We start from the raw sequence: 17428 nt of genomic DNA on the forward strand, positions 1-17428 counted from the left end.
CCATGTGGATGTATAAGGGAAGAGCATTCTAGGTAGAGGGAACATCAGAGTATCTTCTGTGTGCCAGGCATGCTGTGCTAAAGACCTGCAAGGACAGAGATGAATAAAACATGGCCCCGCCCCCAGGGAGCTGACAAGCTAGAAACAAGATTCAGACTTGCAAATAAATGCAGTGGTAAAGTTGTATAAGCTCTATGGTGGATAGAATTTTTTATTTAATCTGCACTGAATAATAACAAACTAAGTTAAAATATCAGACATTACTCCCATTTCAAGAATGAAGCTAGTGTGACAAACGGAAGCACCTCTTACCAGAAAAGCTTCACATCCTCTGCCCTGAGCTGATTTCTTCCTCAGAGTCCCTGCCTCTCACCGAGGCCCCTCACTCTCAACCTGCTGTCACGGCTGCTTCTGAGGGGCGTTTGATCTTTAGCTTCAGGCCACGTCTGGGCCTTGACTAACTGTCGTTAAGCTGAAGATCGGTGCGCTCATCTCCCCCTAATGCAGAGTGAATCTTGGCCTTCTGGGAGAATGCACTCGCTTGGCATCGTTTGCGGCCAGTGCCGTGCATTGTTGAGAAGAGAGGAATTCTCAGGTGCCCCACTGCTCGCCCACCCAACCCGATGTCATAGATTCCTGACATCCCAGGCAGAGGACAGTTTTTCAGGTTCCCCTCAAGACCATCGTTCAAGCTCTCACTTCCTTTCACTCCTGCCTCCTCTGACAGTGATGGCAAAGGCCTCCCTCCCCCACACATTCTCACGTCATGCTCTACTCTGACAAGTAGGTAGGATTTTTAATCCCGTTTTTATGGTTGAGGATGAAACAGGTGCTGAGAAGTTCAGTAATCTAGCCCAAATCACCCAGCTATGAATGGTGGAGCCTGTACTTTTTGTATGGCACCAAGCCACCTGTCCGTCAGGGGACTTGCCTCTCCTCCCTTGCTTTCTGCCCACCCTGGGCTTGCGTTGAAATGGAAGGCACGTGTGTGCATCACTGATGACGAGGCGCCGACCCTTCCCAGGCGCGCTCACTCTGAGACCCTTTCTCAGAGCCGTCTTTCCCGCAGCAGCCCCCTCACAGGCTGCCGGACTGCCCGGCATGAAGCTACTGGGATCATCTTCCTCGTCATCACAGTTCTTCCTCCTCCAGCACCTTCTTTAGTTTCCTGTTGCTTTTTATACTAAATCTCCTTTCTTAGTTTGGCATTCTGAGTCTTCCTTTTGTCGGCTGCCTACTCCGCATCTCTCTAAAAAGACTTCGTTTTCAGCCCTGAGGGCTCTGGCTCAGCTGCCTCCACCACCCACATGGGAATTAGGAGCATGGAAGGCCTGTCCCTTCTCCTCCAGGGCCTCCTCTTCATCAGTGTCTCTATGATACTGTAGGAATCTTCCCGGATGACCCCATGCCAGTGAAGCTGTGCCCATAAGCTGTGTCCCCTCAGCCATTATTCATTGGTGTTTGCTGGTGTGTTACTTGGCAGTGGTCCCTGAATATTTACTTGGTCTCCCCAGCCAGATTGTACTCACTTTAGAGGCACAAACTGAATCTCATAATTCCATAAATACCTGAACAGAGTCAATTCATGTTAATGGTCTGATCAACTAATCTATTTTATCTTTAACTTGGCTTATAAATTCTGAATTCTGAAAAATTTCATTTTTGTTTACAAAAGCCTCAAATTCTAACAACGAGAAAATAAAGTTTAAGGCCCCCGGCACACTCACTCCTTAATCCATTTCAGTGTTTCCAGTTGTTCACAGTTCATTCTTCTTAGCAAGAGTGTATTGCCCTTGCTCAGCGTTGAATGATATGGAAATAATTGGCCTTTCTTTACTGCATAACTGACTTTACTTTTGTTAGCAGGTTAAAATCAGCCCTTCCATTTCACTGCAGTATTATATTGGTGGCATTTTTATTTAAGGGAGGGAAAAAAAAGCTTTCTTCCACATGAACTTTTGTTGCAAATCAGTTTATTGGGGCCAATCAATGGGCAGGACCTATGAAAGGGTGTGGATTATCTGGTTAGTCCTTTGTGTGGCAAAAGGCTTAGATACTGCTTAGTACTTGGCTCATTCTTCATCATGTAAAGAAGTGGTTTTTCTGAAGGATCAACACCTGACTGAGCCCTGCCTTTTTCATGGTAATGTTTTCACCTGAGTTGCTTCTTATGGTACTAAGAATTAGTTAACTAATACTTATTTAACCTTGGAACAATGTTTATCATAATCCGATTGGCAGATAGTCGTTTTATTTAGGCCTTTTCTTTATTGCATCAGGACTAGAAAATCTCAGTGAAGAGTATGCTGGGAACAATTTTTTCCAAGTAAGTTGTCGCTCAGCTTTTTTTCTTTCCATCAAGGGGCATGTTTTGGCGTTATAGACTCAGACTAGTAGCCACTAGTAGTTGGATTTCTCTTTCTGGGTTAAGCTCTACTTTTATTTTTAAAGCTGGCCTTCTCATTTCATGCTGCTGGCAACTTTTTCTCCAAAATGTTCTCCAGTGTGATTTATGATATTAATATATTCAGAGCTGGTTTTTCATGGTAAAGCGTCCTCATGAGTATTACCACTAATTAATATACAGAATGACCCAGCACAATTTAATTATTTGGTAATGTTTTTCGGTGTTTTCTTAAAGATGATGCTAACAAGTCAAGGCCTGAACTTCCCTGGGTCATGACCTCTCTGCAGTGTTTGCAGTCTTGTTAAACAAGAAGAAGAGCAGAACATAAATTAACATCTCCGTTATAAGTTGCTCTACATTTCCCAGTCTTAACACTCTGAAGAGCATAGTCACTGGTAACATAAGACAAAGTTTCACTAGGAAAATGGCAATTCCAGCCTTCGGGAATGGGTAAGAAGCCATTCTTCTAGGGCCAGTGTTGTCCTCTGTAAGAGAGGGGCAAGATGAGGGGGTTTGAATTATGGACTCTGGAACATTAAAAACCTAAGGAAAAAAGCAAAGTAACAGTTATCTTTAATTGTAATGAAGATATACCAGCCTATGTGGCTTTTGGCATCTAATGAGCCTTCAAGGATATGTTCCTAAGTTTACAAAGAGAATTTTAAAATAGTTGAAAAATAGTTCGAGTGTAAATGCACCACTTTTCTGTTACATAGTAGAAGCTTATATGTCTTTATGTGTTCGTAATTACCCCAGCACCCCAGTTTTTGTTTTTGTTATTTTGCCTTTGGATTTATCTGTTTCTGTTCCTTCTGGCTTGGATGTCCTTCCCCTTCGTCTCCTAATCACCCCACTCACTCCTTAAGACTCAGTTCAGATATTGTCTCCTCCAGAGAAAAAGAAAATGTGTCTCTGCCACACATTTCTTCCCTCTACCATGACATCCTATGTGCAATACCTCTACCTTTCCATATTGTATTATAATGATCTGTTTTGTATCTGTCTCTCTGTATATACGAGGTCTGTTCCGTATTCATCCAGGAGCTTGGTAAAGGTCTGTTGACAATGTGTTTGATTTTTAGCTAGTTGGTTTCTTGAATAATAACAATGATTACCCTTTAAGTGTATACTTCAGAGGTGTACTTCTCTCTCACAGTCTTTGCACAGGCATTTGGTATGCCAATTACTAATTATACCAGAAAGCCTCAACCTTGTTTCTTTGGTAGGCCTTTGTTTATGTTGGTGCATCATCTATTCTTGGCACAACAGATGGACAAAAGCAATCAGCAAGACTGAGGAAGGCTAGCACACCTTATTAGCAATAGTGGTTTAATATTTACAAAACCCCAGTTGAAATTGTTTTGGCATCTGATCTTCAATTTCTTAAAATCTTTTCCTACATTTAATTTAATTTTCACATAATTTTAAAATTTTCTCATTTATTTTAATGCCCTGAGTTTCTAAGATCTGTGAAAGGTTTAATTGTATTAAAGGCTTATCTGTGGAATGAGTGTGTATCATAAATCTAGTGACATAGTTTAAAATCCATTCCTCTTCCATTTTCTGAGTAAACATTTTTAAAACGTGTTTTTCTTCGTGAAAAAAGGCAGTATACAATTTTGGATTCTGGATCTGGTTTCCATTCCTGGCTCCATCATTTATTAGTTATTAGACCTTGAACAAATTAGCTAAATCTATAAGACTCAGTAGCTTCATCAGTAAAATAGAGATAATGCTCATACTTAATTCTTAGGATCATAATGGACACTGAATGAGAGATTGATCTAAAGAGGCGCCATACTGCAAATAGGAGTAAATGGAAGTCTCCATATTGAGTGGTGAGGTGCCCAGACTCCTTCCCCCATCGACTCCCATGTAGTATGTTGGGAACTAGTCTCTATAACCCTCAGGAAGGAGACTGGAAGATTCTCCGGGGAAAATGTACACATCCTGACCTTTGGGGGACGCCCAGTAATCAGCCAAGTCTTATCATCCTATCATGAAGCTCTCAGACTCAGAGCTTCCAGTCACTAGTTTAACTCTTAAGTGTGAATAGTAATCCAACCATCACCAGACACTTGAAGAAAACCACCAATGAACAAATAAGAAAAAAAAAAAAAGGAACTCAGAGGAGACAAAGCAGAGAAAAGAAGAAAACATTTTTTAAAATGTGTAGTATTCACAGAGATCTAAAATAAGGTAGTATCCATGAAATATAATAGGATGTAATTTTTTTAAAAAAGAAACATTCAATAAACAAGAAAGAGTGACTTATCTCAAGGTTCATAACTTATAGAACATACGGATAAAGAAAAGATTCTTTTAAAATTGTATTTATTTTTAAAAGTTAGAAACAATGAGTCAGGAAATCAGAATGGCATCAGTCTTCTAGTCAGCAACACTGAAAATTAAAAGACAATAGAACAATGCCTTGAAAATTCTGTGGGGAAAATTGTTTCTAACCTTGTTCTCTATACCTAGCCAAACTATCAAGTATAAAGTGTACAGTATTAAGGGTGGAATAAAGGCATTTCCAGGTCTTAAAATTTTTACCTCCCGTACACCCTTTCTCAGGAAGCTTTTGAAGTATATGTACCATGGAAAGAGAGAATAAATGAAAAAACAAAGGAAGGTGAGGAGACAGGGGATCTAACAGAGGAGAGAAGAAAGTTCTAGGGCTATAGCTGTGCAGCAGGCCTAGAGAACAGTCAGTTCAGATTGAACTTTGAGAACAGAGGACTCCAGGAGGGGAATGTCTTTGAGAAAAAACAGCCAAAACTTTAAAATTCCCTAACATGTTTGAACATATTGGTATGATATCCATGGCTGTATTTGTTTGGGATGAACTTGTGGTAAGTATTTGATAAACTAAGCAAAGGGGTGGGGGGGGATGGCAATTATTAACTCTAATAAAAGCAAAATGTTGCCCAAGAAAGGAAATTTAATAGTACACTACATGGCTTAGCTGTAAATCATATTTATATAATCATAATAAATACTGAATATAGATTTAACTAAAGACTGTGAAATAATTGGAAGGATGAGAAAAAGGACATATTGGGGTGGGGGGCTGTGCAAAATTAATATTAACTCTCCCTCTTCCATAATAGGAATTCAGGAAATAATATTTAAAGCTGAAAAGAAAAATCAAAATAATAGTGTACCATTGTTATTTAAAGATAAGGAAGTAAATACAAGAAGAAAAACTAAGAGAGTAGAAAATGGTTGCTTCTGGAGAGAGGGAATCAGGAATGGTGGCCTAGGCCTGCTATAGTTTTTAAACAATCCTTGTATATTTTGGGGTTAAAAATTAAAAAGAAATTAAAGATATTAAGTGAGACAATTATGTAAAGCACTTAGCACCATGCCTTTCACAGTTAACTGCTGCATAAATGTAAGCTATTATTATTATCCTACCTCTCCTAAAAACCGTAATAAAGCCTTGCTAAGTGGGTGGCATGGGGTTTCCATTCATTCATTTCATTTTTTTCCCAACCATACATATATTGATACTATGTTGGCTGTGAAAAATGAATTACAAACATATACTCAGGTATCTTGCTATTTGGTTTGTGTATCTTCCTGATGTACTGATCCGTGATGTTATTGATATGGATAAGAGGAAGAGCAGTTGCCTCTTTCTGAACCACGTGCTGAAGAAAGTGTTGCTCTTTCTGAATCATGTTGTTCATACATTTTTTAAAGATTTTCAAGGGACTTCCTTGGCGGTCTAGTGGTTAAGACTCTGTGCTTCCACTGCAGGCAGGAACTAAGATCCCACATGCCACACAGCACGGCCCAAAAAAAAAAAGGATTTTCAAGAGGACAATTCTGAATTTTTTTCCTTCTCTTTTGCCTAATCATTTGCATTTCTGCGATTAAATAAATGGATATTGTTCAGGCTTACTCTAGTTTCCTATTCAGTCCTTTCACATGTGTTTTAACACATTTTCTCCCTATGATCAGGGCCGCAAGCTTCTTATCATTGGGACCACAAGCCGCAAAGATGTCCTTCAGGAGATGGAAATGCTTAACGCCTTCAGCACCACCATCCATGTGCCCAGCATTGCCACAGGAGAGCAGCTGCTAGAGGCTTTGGAGGTGAGAATGAGCCAGTGGAGTGCACACCGTTCAAAGAAAGGAATTGAGGCTGGATTAATGCTAAGGGTGCCCCAGACATCGCACCTGGTGTTTAGTTTCTGTGTTAACCTAGAACACGGAACCTGGGATACACCTGCAGTCATTTTCAGGAATTAGAGGAAGAAGAGATAAATATAAGTGAGAGTGAAGTAATTCCTCATTCCTTGGTGGAAGCAGCATACAAACTGCCAGAAGTGAATTACTTTGTGCCCAGCGTGACTAATGCATATAGATTACATGGGCCAGAAACTTGGAATGGGGCAAGGGAGGAGAGTCATCAATAAATAGAAAATTCAGTTATTCATAGTTGCTTTCAGCCCATTTACTTGCATTTAATAAATTGGAGCAATGGTTAAAGCCTTAGAAACTTGAAAAAAGCTATAGAAGTAAAAGCAACCCCTTTATTAACAAGTTCATAATGTGGAAGTATTTTTTTGAGGATGACATAGTCTTTAATTTTAAAAAATATATATCCTTTATTAAACTTTTGATTAATATCCATGTGCACAAATGACTTGATGAGGTGTTAGAAAATATTATCTAGTGACTTGTTCAGCAGTGAGAGTCAGGAAGGCTTCTTTTTGGTTTTTTTTTTTTTTGCGGTACGCGGGCCTCTCACTGTCGCAGCCTCTCCCGTCGCGGAGCACAGGCTCCAGATGCGCAGGCTCAGCAGCCACGGCCCTCGGGCCCAGCTGCTCTGCGGCACGTGGGATCTTCTCAGACCGGGGCACGAACCCGTGTCCCCTGCATCGGCAGGCGGACTCTCAACCACCGCGCCACCAGGGAAGCCCAGGAAGGCTTCTTAAAATCCTCACGACCCATACAATTGGGGCATACTCCCAACAAAATAGAAACTATCTATATGATAAGTGTTTCCAGCTTACCTGTTTGAGCAGTTTTTGTGCTGGGGTTGAGTAAGAGAATTAAATTTAGTCTGCTTTGACACATAACAGATTATTCCTAGAAAGGAATGTTAAAAATTTTAACTGATATTTATTATGGATTGGAGCTATTTTTCCCCCAGCAAATATATCTCTAAATTATAATCAAGGTCCGTAAGAAAACAGAGCTTAGGATACCAGTTTTCATTTTCCTGATTGCAGCTAATGGATTTCAGGCAAGTCAGGTTAGATTTTAAAATATGAGAGAATTCTGTCAGCTTGAACCAGTTAGGTACTTCTTATCACTGTTCTTTTAAGGGTAAATGTGGGAATTAACTAATGTTGTTGATGCACTTATAGAAGTGCTTTTGTTTTTTTTGTAGCTGTTGGGCAACTTCAGGGATAAAGAACGCACCACAATTGCACAGCAAGTCAAAGGGAAGAAGGTGTGGATAGGAATCAAGAAGTTACTAATGTTGATCGAGATGTCCCTACAGGTAAGATGCTTCCTTCTCCGTATGGTTCAGACATAGAAGCTTCACGATATATCCCAAGAGTTTTTATCATTCCCTCTCGCTGAGGTTTTAAGTTATAATTCTTTTATATTATTTCCAGAATCAGGTTGGTGTTAGTAGCCTGCTTCTGAGATCAAACAATAACTTACTGGTACTTTTCTTTCCTACTTCTTAAAATTCAAAAATAGAAGAAAAGAATATAGAGTTACTTTAAGTTTTAATTTAGGGAGTCACTAGGTCTTCGAACTAGAGAGGACTTAAAAGAACAATTGTTCTGCTGCCCCCTCACTTTAGAGGTGAGGGTCCTGAGTGTCCCACCGGTTTGTCAATGAGTTATGCAGGGTCACAGCCAGTTATCTACAGGGGTCGGGGGGTGGGATGGCGTTGTCCATCAGAGGTCAGGAAGCGACGCACAGACACCAAAAGGGACCTGGGAGACAGTTTCAAGGGACAAGGTAATTGAGTGTACAGATTAGACTTAAGCTGTGTATATTCTCCCCTGGCAGGGCTCCTAGAAATTTTATGCAAACTACTGTAGGGTTGAAGCGTCCAGGATCACATAGAAAACTAAGCCCCTGGCTACTGCCTGGGCAAAAACAGATGAAACCTCTTTGGGACTTTCTCACGTCTACAGGCAACTTCCCTTTCTTCTTTTTGTAACTCCACCCCTCCGTGTGCACATCCTGTGTCTTTTTGTCCTTATCTGACATACTAGTTAGATAATAAATCACTTCTAAGCTTTGTGAGTTCAGGGACCTTGGCTCTCACTCCCTACTAAATCCACAGCCCCTGGAACAGAACTGGACACATAGTTGGGCACTCAGTAAACTTCCGTTGGATGACTCTCTCCCAGGTCTTAGGTGGACAGGCTGGCTGCATTCTGAGAGTCATGTATTATGCTCAGTCCTGCTCTTCCAGCAGTGTGAGCTGTGGGTGGATGAGGTGAAATTTAAGTTTCACTTACTTCTGAAATAGCCTCTTGGACCAATAACAAATTGGAATCACGAAGCAAATGCTTTTTAATCTTTGCTGGTAAATTTCTTTTTTTTTATATAAATTTATTTATTTTATTTTTATTTAATTTTGGCTGCATTGGGTCTTCATTGCTGTGCGCAGGCTTTCTCTAGTTGTGGTGAGCAGGGGCTACTCTTTGTTGTGGCGCGTGGGCTTCTCATTGCGGTGGCTTCTCTTGCTGTGGAACACGGGCTCTAGGCACATGGGCTTCAGTAGCTGTGGCACACGGGCTCAGTAGTTGTGGCTTGTGGGCTCTAGAGCACAGGCTTAGTATTTGTGGCACACGGGCTTAGTTGCTCCATGGCATGTGGGATCTTCCTGGAGCAGGGCTCGAACCCGTGTCCCCTGCATTGGCAGGCGGATTCTTAACCACTGCGCCACCAGGGAAGTCCTGTAAATTTATTTAAAAATAAAATTGTAGGGCTTCCCTGGTGGCGCAGCGGTTGAGAGTCTGCCTGCCGATGCAGGAGACACAGGTTCGTGCCCCAGTCTGGGAGGATCCCACATGCTGCGGAGCGGCTGGGCCCGAGGGCCGTGGCTGCTGGGCCTGCGCGTCCGGAGCCTGTGCTCTGCAACGGGAGAGGCCCGCGTACCGCAAAAAATAAATAAATAAAATAAAATTGTAGCTTTCAGAAACCTAAAGTTTAATTTACTGAACTTTCAGCTGGACTATTTTAAAGCCAATTTATTTATTTTTCATTTTGAGCAGTAAATTAAAGTTACAGACAAATCACTTTGCTTAGGATTATTCTTGGTAAAGGTGCATATACATTGGCTCTTTCCTTGGAAAAGATAAATTTGTCAGATAGTCAGCTCTACTCTTCAATTTTTAAGTTTCAGCACAATTTTTTTTCAATAATTGCATAGAAGAAACTATGTGGGTTTTTCTCCCCAATCCCTACCCCTTCCTCTTCCTTTGATGCCCACCGGTCAGTGATCAAGTTAATGCTTCCTCTGTATGTGGGGTGGAAAGTGAGAGTGGGGCACTCAGGCCTAATCTTCGGCGACTGACACTTCATAGGCCTCTGAGTTTGAACCCCTTCACATCAAATGGATTTGGTGCAGCTGAGTGAATTCTCTTTAGATCTGCCTTAGAGAGACCGAGCCTAAGTGAGGAGGCATGTAGTTTAGCAGAATGTAAGTCATGTTACCTCTCTGTTCACTATACACAATTCTGTTAAAACTTGCACAGTGCTGAGGATCTGCTCTGACTGGATGTCACCTGAGGGAATAAAGTCATTTATCTAGATTACTTTTTTCCTCCCTTTCTCTTGACTTTTAATTCCATAGCTACAGGCAAGTCAGTAAGTCCTTGCTCACACATATTAAATATATTTAATGGGCAAAGACCTGCAAGTACTGACTACAGCGGAACTCCAGCCAGTTCCATTTTTTTTTAAAGAACTTGACAATTGACTCATATGTAATTCTATTCCCAAAGAGGAAAAATGTTTCTCTTGTTAAATATTCACACTTTTTCTTAGTCCTTTGTAGTCTGACCTCTTAACTTTGATACATTTGAAACTTCTGTTCAGATGTTTTTCTGGGATAGAAGAGAAGGAATCTTAAAAAAAAAAAAAAATAGTGGTTGGAGGGGGGAATCCAATTGCACATTTACCCACAGCTGCACTGAGCATTTGAAAGCTATTCCTGGAGGGCAGGGAGTTCCCTCTTGGGAAACAGACTCCTTGCCCTGGAACATTTTTTAAAAAGTTAGGTGTGTTTCTTACAATAAATATTTATTGTGTTTCTTACAATAAAAATTAATCCTAAGGAATTAAATTTTTATAAATTTGTTTATATTTGGCTGCATTGGGTTTTCGTTGCTGCGCGCAGGGTTTTCTCTAGTTGTGGCGAGTGGGGGCTACTCTTCGTTGCAGTGTGCGGGCTTTTCATTGCGGTGGCTTCTCGTTGTGGAGCACGGGCTCTAGGCGCACAGGCTTCAGTAGTTGTGGCATGCGGGCTTGGTAGTTGTGGCACGTGGGCTCTAGAGCAGAGGCTCAGTATTTGTGGCGCACAGGCTTCGTTGCTCCACAGCATGTGGGATCTTCCCGGACCAGGGCTCGAACCCATGTCCCCTGCATTGGCCAGGCGGATTCTTAACCACTGCGCCACCAGGGAAGCCCCATTAAAGATGTTTCTAATGATCATTTTTTAGATTACTTCACATCTCTGGTGGACCAATGAGAATATAATTAAACAAATTAGTAGAAATATGAATATGAAATGAAAATGAGTAGGGATAATTAATAATAACAACCTGAGCCAGAACTAACTCCCCCATCTTTTTTTTAGACTCACAATGTGGTTCTCAGTCACAAGAGACCCGGATTATCCAGAGAGCGTGTCAGAGGAATCAGCCCCACTGTTCTTTTTTTTTTTAGTTTCAGCACAATTTTTTTCATTAATTGCAAAGAAGAAACTATGCAAGAGAGACCAAGGCTAAGAAAAGCTCAAGTGTCCATTATATAGAGTTAATAAGCTATTTTCTAGTTGCTTAATCAACACCAATTGGTTTCTTCAGTTTTGGTCTTACTTTGATGCCTTCGATGAACCCTATGAATTGGATGCCGTGTGCACCCCCATGAGTGGGCAGCCCCGGTCTCACACTTGGTGCCTCTCAGTGCTGCCTCCTCACCCGGTGCTAGCTAAGGGAGCGCTCAACTGAGGTGCCTGTGGATGACCAGCTGGGTCATTCGCAACCTCGTGCATGGCGATTCTCTATGCTGGGAAATCCCATTCACTTCCCTTGAGTGACACAGTCTGCTTTGCTGTGTATCAGAATACTGGTCAAGGAGCAGGTAACACATTTCTGTGACTCAGCAAAGCGCTAAGGAAGTATAAACCTGATCATTTTCTTGGCATGAAGTAAGTGCATCATTATTAGAAGGCACCACTAACCCGTTGTCTTTATTTCTTCTGATGTGTTTAGATGGATCCTGAATACCGTGTGAGAAAATTCTTGGCCCTCTTGAGAGAAGAAGGAGCGTAAGTACATGCGACACTTAAGACCGCCAGCCAGACTTCCCACTCTTAAACCCACGTGCCTATTCTAAGAGCTGCTGTACAGTGCGTGTGAATTTGAATTCTCAGCCTCTCTTGGACAACTTTGTTTCCATTTATTAGAATTCTTGGCTGTGTTGTAGGTCTAGGAGACCAAGCAAGGAAATGGGTTGTACTTTTGGTTTGCTCTCCCTGTCCTGCTTTGCAAAACTTCCTTGTCACAAGGCAGGAAAAAGCTCAGTGGTACATATTTATTGGAACCTGCTTTTAAATTGCATGGAGCATAACCATTTGCTTCTGTGAAATGCTCATCTAATAGCAAATACATAGTGAAAAATGTAGAAAAGCCACTAAGAAGCTTTTAGTGTGGTTTTGTGATGAACGGCTTTTTGCAGACCGTCATCTGTTTTTTGTGTTTTGGATATGTCTTTTTCAGTAGCCCCCTCGACTTTGAAAATGAACTATTTTCAGATACAAAGTGACCAAGGAAAGGGACCAAGGTGAAGGTGGCCTGGGATCTTCACTCGACTTACTCAAGATACTGGACAAAGTGAAATGTTCCCTACCTTCAACACGTGCTCGCTCTGCATGAGTAGTGCAGTGAGACTCGCTTCCTTGTGCTTATTGAGATACGCAGTTTTGCGGAAGGTATACATTTGCTTTAGAATATGCCGTGCTCACCTTTCCGTGCAAGCCGATTCCTTCTTGCTCAGTCTTTAAACGTGGGGACATGCTGTGCTTGTGAACACTACGCATTCTCAGCTCCTACCACCACCGTGAGCCCAAAACTCTCAATACACGCGGCGATGCTGCGAACAGCAGTTCACGGAGTAGAAGGAAGACTTCCCACGTGTAAACCAGGAGCAGTGAATAGAGGTGTGGGTTCAGAGGGATTATTTTGTAACTTCCTTGTGCTAACACTAAAGGTAATTGGATATACGGTTAAAGGTTCTCCCGGAAGCCTGGTTATCTTTGCCTAAAGAAGCAGGGCTTTGAATTTCTAAGATGCTGTTCTCAGTCATTTTCAGAGATGTTTCCAAGTTGCAGTCAGGAGATCTTTCTTAACAGAAAGTCAGATTATTACCATGTTGGCTGTGACACCCCCTTAATATAAGTAATTTGCTCTGTGGCAAGAGATATGCTAATCATTACCATTTGGTAGATGTTGTTAACAGCTTGTGAGAGATGTGTATGGAAAAAGCACACACCCCTAAACAGAAAGGCATCATGAAAGTAACTTAAAACCCTCTCAGTACTCATTAGTGTCCAACTCTAAATGGGTCAATCCCTTAGTTTAGTATTAAAGGCTTATCTAGTATCACCACTTTTCCTTTTTCCTTAGCTTAATGACTTACTTAGAATGTATCCTTCCTTTAAATTATCTGTACTACCTAGCATAAATAAGACACTATTTTCCAGAAAAAATAAACCACTTTCTAGTCCTCTCCCCTCAGTCTTTTAATATCCATTCCAATACACTGAAGACATTTCCTTTCCCCACTGCGCACTTCTTCCAAAGAGAAGGAGAACGGTGGTGTAAGCCGAGTTTGAAGAAATTTAATCAGGTCGTCATGTTTGGTGAGGAGACTTGTGGAACATGCCACTCTCTGTCCGTTGCTGCCTAAACTTCTAGGACAAGCAATCAGGAGCCGCCTGAAGGTACCTACCACCACCTGTAAGGCTTGTCACGCATCAGGTACTTGGGTGTAGCTATGTCATCTGTCCCCATGGTAGAAGGTAAATTATCTCCAGATCTTGCTCTCTGTATATTTTCAGTAGACTTGTATGTCACAACTACTTTCTTTTGGGTTTTCATCCCTAGCTTATTTTGTGGCTGTTTTGTTGTGTTTTTTTTAGGTGGATTGTATTGTGAAATTCTGTGATTGCTGGTGGCCAATATCCTGGAGTCCCTTATCTGTTTTAGATCTTGCCTCTTTTTTCTCTTCCCGTGAAAGCAGCACACATTGTATTAACTTATGTGTCTTGTTAAATAAGGTTAATGTCTTTGTGTTTTGTCCAAAACTATATTGAAAAAATATAAATATTGTTTAATGCAAATGAAGGAATGCAATAAAGAGTACATATACTTGAAAACATTCTGTAGACCAATATTTTGTACAAAACAATATACATAACTGATATGAGTGTATGAAGAAAGGGATCAGAAAAGCCCCTCCTTGTTTTAACTAGTGTAAGGAGATGGATGATTTTTATTTTAAAATCTCTGATTTTAATCATTCAGAAAATATAGTTAATTTAAAGGAAATACACAGACCTACTAGAGAATGGACTTGAGGACACGGGGAGGGGGAAGGGTAAGCTGGGGCAAAGTGAGAGGGTGGCATGGACATATATACGGTACCAAACGTAAAATAGCTAGCTAGTGGGAAGCAGCCGCATAGCACAGGGAGATCAGCTCGGTGCTTTGTGACCACCTAGAGGGGTGGGATAGGGAGGGTGTGAGGGAGGGAGACGCAAGAGGGAGGAGATATGGGAACATACGTATATGTATAACTGATTCACTTTGTTATAAAGCAGAAACTAACACACCATTGCAAAGCAATTATACTCCAATAAAGATGTAAAAATAAATAAATAAAGGAAATACAGATTGATAGCGTATTTTATAAAGTTAGTGCACAGTAAGAATCTTTATACCTCTTTTACATATTTCCCTTTACTAAAAAACTGAAGTGTGCCAGCGCCATAAGCGGGTTAGTAATAAACCGGAAGGGAAGATTGTTTCTCAAGTAGAATTACTCCTTCCTATGATACGTACAAGCCAAGGGACTCAAACACTCTCAGTGAGATTTCTTCACGTGGTTCGTTTTGGTATCCTTCATCCATTTTGCATGTTTCTGAGCTATCAGATCTTTTAGCCTAAACCCTGATCCTTAGAGGTGGCTCGGGTTAGGAGTAAAAGCCACCCAGAAAATCAGCAAGGCTTGTGGGGAGAGGTCAACCTCAGGGCTCCTCCAACAGCAGGGTCAGCTCCCCAGGAGCTGTCCACACCCTCCTGGGAGGAGGACCCTGAGGTCACCTGGTCCCTGCATAGCCTTGAGAATGTCTTAAAGCCATCCCGGAACTCTTCAAAGCCGATGCTGGGCAGAGAGCGTTCGCGATTACAGCACGGCCTGGTGATAAAGCAAAGGAGACTCCACCATCTGCTGCCTTAGCTTGCTTCTTCTATGGATGAACTGTTAACAGGCTACTTTTTATCAGAAGATGTAATTAAAACCTCAGAAAAGGAGGTTCTTTTATCCTTTCTAAAGTTGTACAACTTCCCTGAAACACCTTTTTTTTTTTTTAATGTAACACAGAAAACCTGGATAATGACGGTCAAACCTGAAATTTGTTTTACTTTAAGGCTTTTTCATATCCTAAAAACTACAGTGAACAGCCTCCCTAAGTTTCAGCAACAAGTCTTGAAGTAGATTTAAGTGTGTATAATAATCAAATCCTGGTAAACAGACTTGCTGAAGCACTGAGTCAGCTATAAACAACCGACCCAGCCCAAACACAGAAGGTAAAAGCAAGATTTCATCTTCCTTGCCTGGCAACTTGATCCATAAGCCTCTTCAAAGAAGTGACTGGGAAAGGTGTGTACGAGAGTTCAAAAAAGCATGTAGATTTCAGAAGTTTTTGCAAAATGATCCAAAGTTTCTCTTCGGCTGGCAAGCAGTGCCGAGACTGGGTCTTGGAGCTGGGCCCACGGAGGGCGTGTGCTGTGTGGACACCGTGACATTAAGATGCAGGAGATGGCGCCTGCGATCGGCAAGAATCCCAAGGAGCGGAGACAGTTTGCAAGGGGGATTCAGGTTTGAAATTTTCCCAGCGTACAGTCTCCACACAGCTGACTCTGTCACTCCATTTTGGGAGTGTAAGATTAATGGTAAGATCATTTTTTGCCTCCTAGAAGGTCCTCTGTTGAGCTAGGAGAAATGATGACACTATAGCAGCCATAATTTTGCTGAAATAGCTTCACTTGTGTGTGCGTGTAGGTGAGTCACACACATTAGCACACATCCACATCCCCAGGGCCGGGGTGGACACACCGTTGGCTCGTTGGACACCACCATCTGACGCACCCAGAATAAGCTCACCATCATCGTTCCCCTAGCCTTGCTTCTTCCTTCTGCCTTTATTTGTACCTCATCCCCTCATCCTTGAACTCTCTCACACACTTCCCTTCCCTTCTTTCTTCATAAAATAATACTGCTTTGAAAGATAATAATGATTCCCGTTATATTATCTTTTCTTTCTTTTGGATTTTTTTTGGGGGGGGGGCGGATCTTCCTCTTGTTTTTAGATGTTTAATAGTATTCATGCTTATGGAGAAACTAAATGTTCAAGCACTGCTATAAACTGTATTCTCTTAAATCATCATAGAATATAATTAATCATAGAAAGGATCACCAATGGCCTTGGTGAGTGTGACCAGGGGCCATTTAAATATTTGGCGATTTCATAGGTTAAAAAAAAAGTGCCCAAAATACTGGGGTAGATGAGTATTAGCTTCATGTAAAAGTGAAATACAAAGATGAGCAGCTCCATGAGACGGGGAGATCTGTATCCTTTCCACGTCCGATTCATTGCACAGCCGAAACCACCATTTTTGTGATTTGAGCTTTTCAGGTACTAAATAAAGACATGTCACGGGCAAAAGAAAGTTCATGAACTTCTAGTAGCCATCCCTAATCTAAGGTTAGAGCACAGGCAGCCCATCTCCACCGCACAAGGCAGACCCCTCTATTTTTCTGTTGTTTTTTCTGTGAAGTGAGATGAATTTACTTACTCCTACTAAAGGTAAATCAGGAGAAAGAAAAAGGAAGAGAAAACATTTTTGCTGTGCCAAATAAACCGAAGGTGACATTTTTATGGGTAGGTCTGAAGACCAAAGGATTGTCTGTGGTCATAAGACTGAGTTACAGCATCTCATTTGATGAAAAGGCGTTACCTATTAGCTTCAGGTGAGTCCTTTAGGAGCCTCAGTCCAAGGAGAGAATGGCCTTCCCAAGAGCATGCCCACTAGTGGGTCTGTTCTGCCCAAACAGATCTAAACCCTCAAATGACACCTGTTCCAGGGCAAACCATTTCTTCTTTCCCGCCAACCTACCCTTTCCGAAGCTTAGCTCTCAAGTGGAACTAGCAGGGGAGAGCCATGTCCACTCAAGTTTCATTTTCAGTAAAGCAAATCCTATTTTCCCAATAAATGGAGTTGAAAACATGGGTTAGAAAGGGATTAAGTCGGTGGCCAACCCCATGGTCTGTGGGTCTCGAGCCGTATCTCAGTGTTTGTGACATTAATTTGTGCATTGGAAGTGCTGGGGTGTATGAGGTGAATTACTGCCCCAATTGCTGACTTCTAAAACTGGAAATTCTTTGTTAGAAGCTGATTTAGAACAAAGTAAGCCTGTAAGAAAGTCCTTTAGTAGATCAGACTTACTGTCCACGACATCTCAGATGAT

At 41.5% G+C, this 17428-nt stretch overlaps 1 protein-coding gene across 2 annotated transcripts in view; it reads left to right on the forward strand.

Annotated features, from left to right (window-relative positions):
- NSF (N-ethylmaleimide sensitive factor, vesicle fusing ATPase) overlaps nucleotides 1-14054 on the forward strand; it is a 155432-nt gene extending 141378 nt beyond the window's left edge. Inside the window, exons 18-21 of one of the 2 annotated variants that reach the window (XM_024760811.1) lie at nucleotides 6374-6508; nucleotides 7812-7925; nucleotides 11890-11945; nucleotides 12397-14054. In XM_024760811.1, the coding sequence (XP_024616579.1) occupies nucleotides 6374-6508; nucleotides 7812-7925; nucleotides 11890-11945; nucleotides 12397-12442 (351 nt within the window). In that variant the 3' untranslated portion in view covers nucleotides 12443-14054. The remainder of the gene's footprint in view (nucleotides 1-6373; nucleotides 6509-7811; nucleotides 7926-11889; nucleotides 11946-12396) is intronic. The other variant, XM_024760810.1, reaches the window with a different exon arrangement.
- Nucleotides 14055-17428: the final 3374 nt, after the last annotated feature.

This window comes from Neophocaena asiaeorientalis, unplaced genomic scaffold (genome assembly GCF_003031525.2).
Source record: "Neophocaena asiaeorientalis asiaeorientalis breed wild unplaced genomic scaffold, Neophocaena_asiaeorientalis_V1.1 scaffold30, whole genome shotgun sequence".
NCBI lineage: Eukaryota > Metazoa > Chordata > Mammalia > Artiodactyla > Phocoenidae > Neophocaena > Neophocaena asiaeorientalis.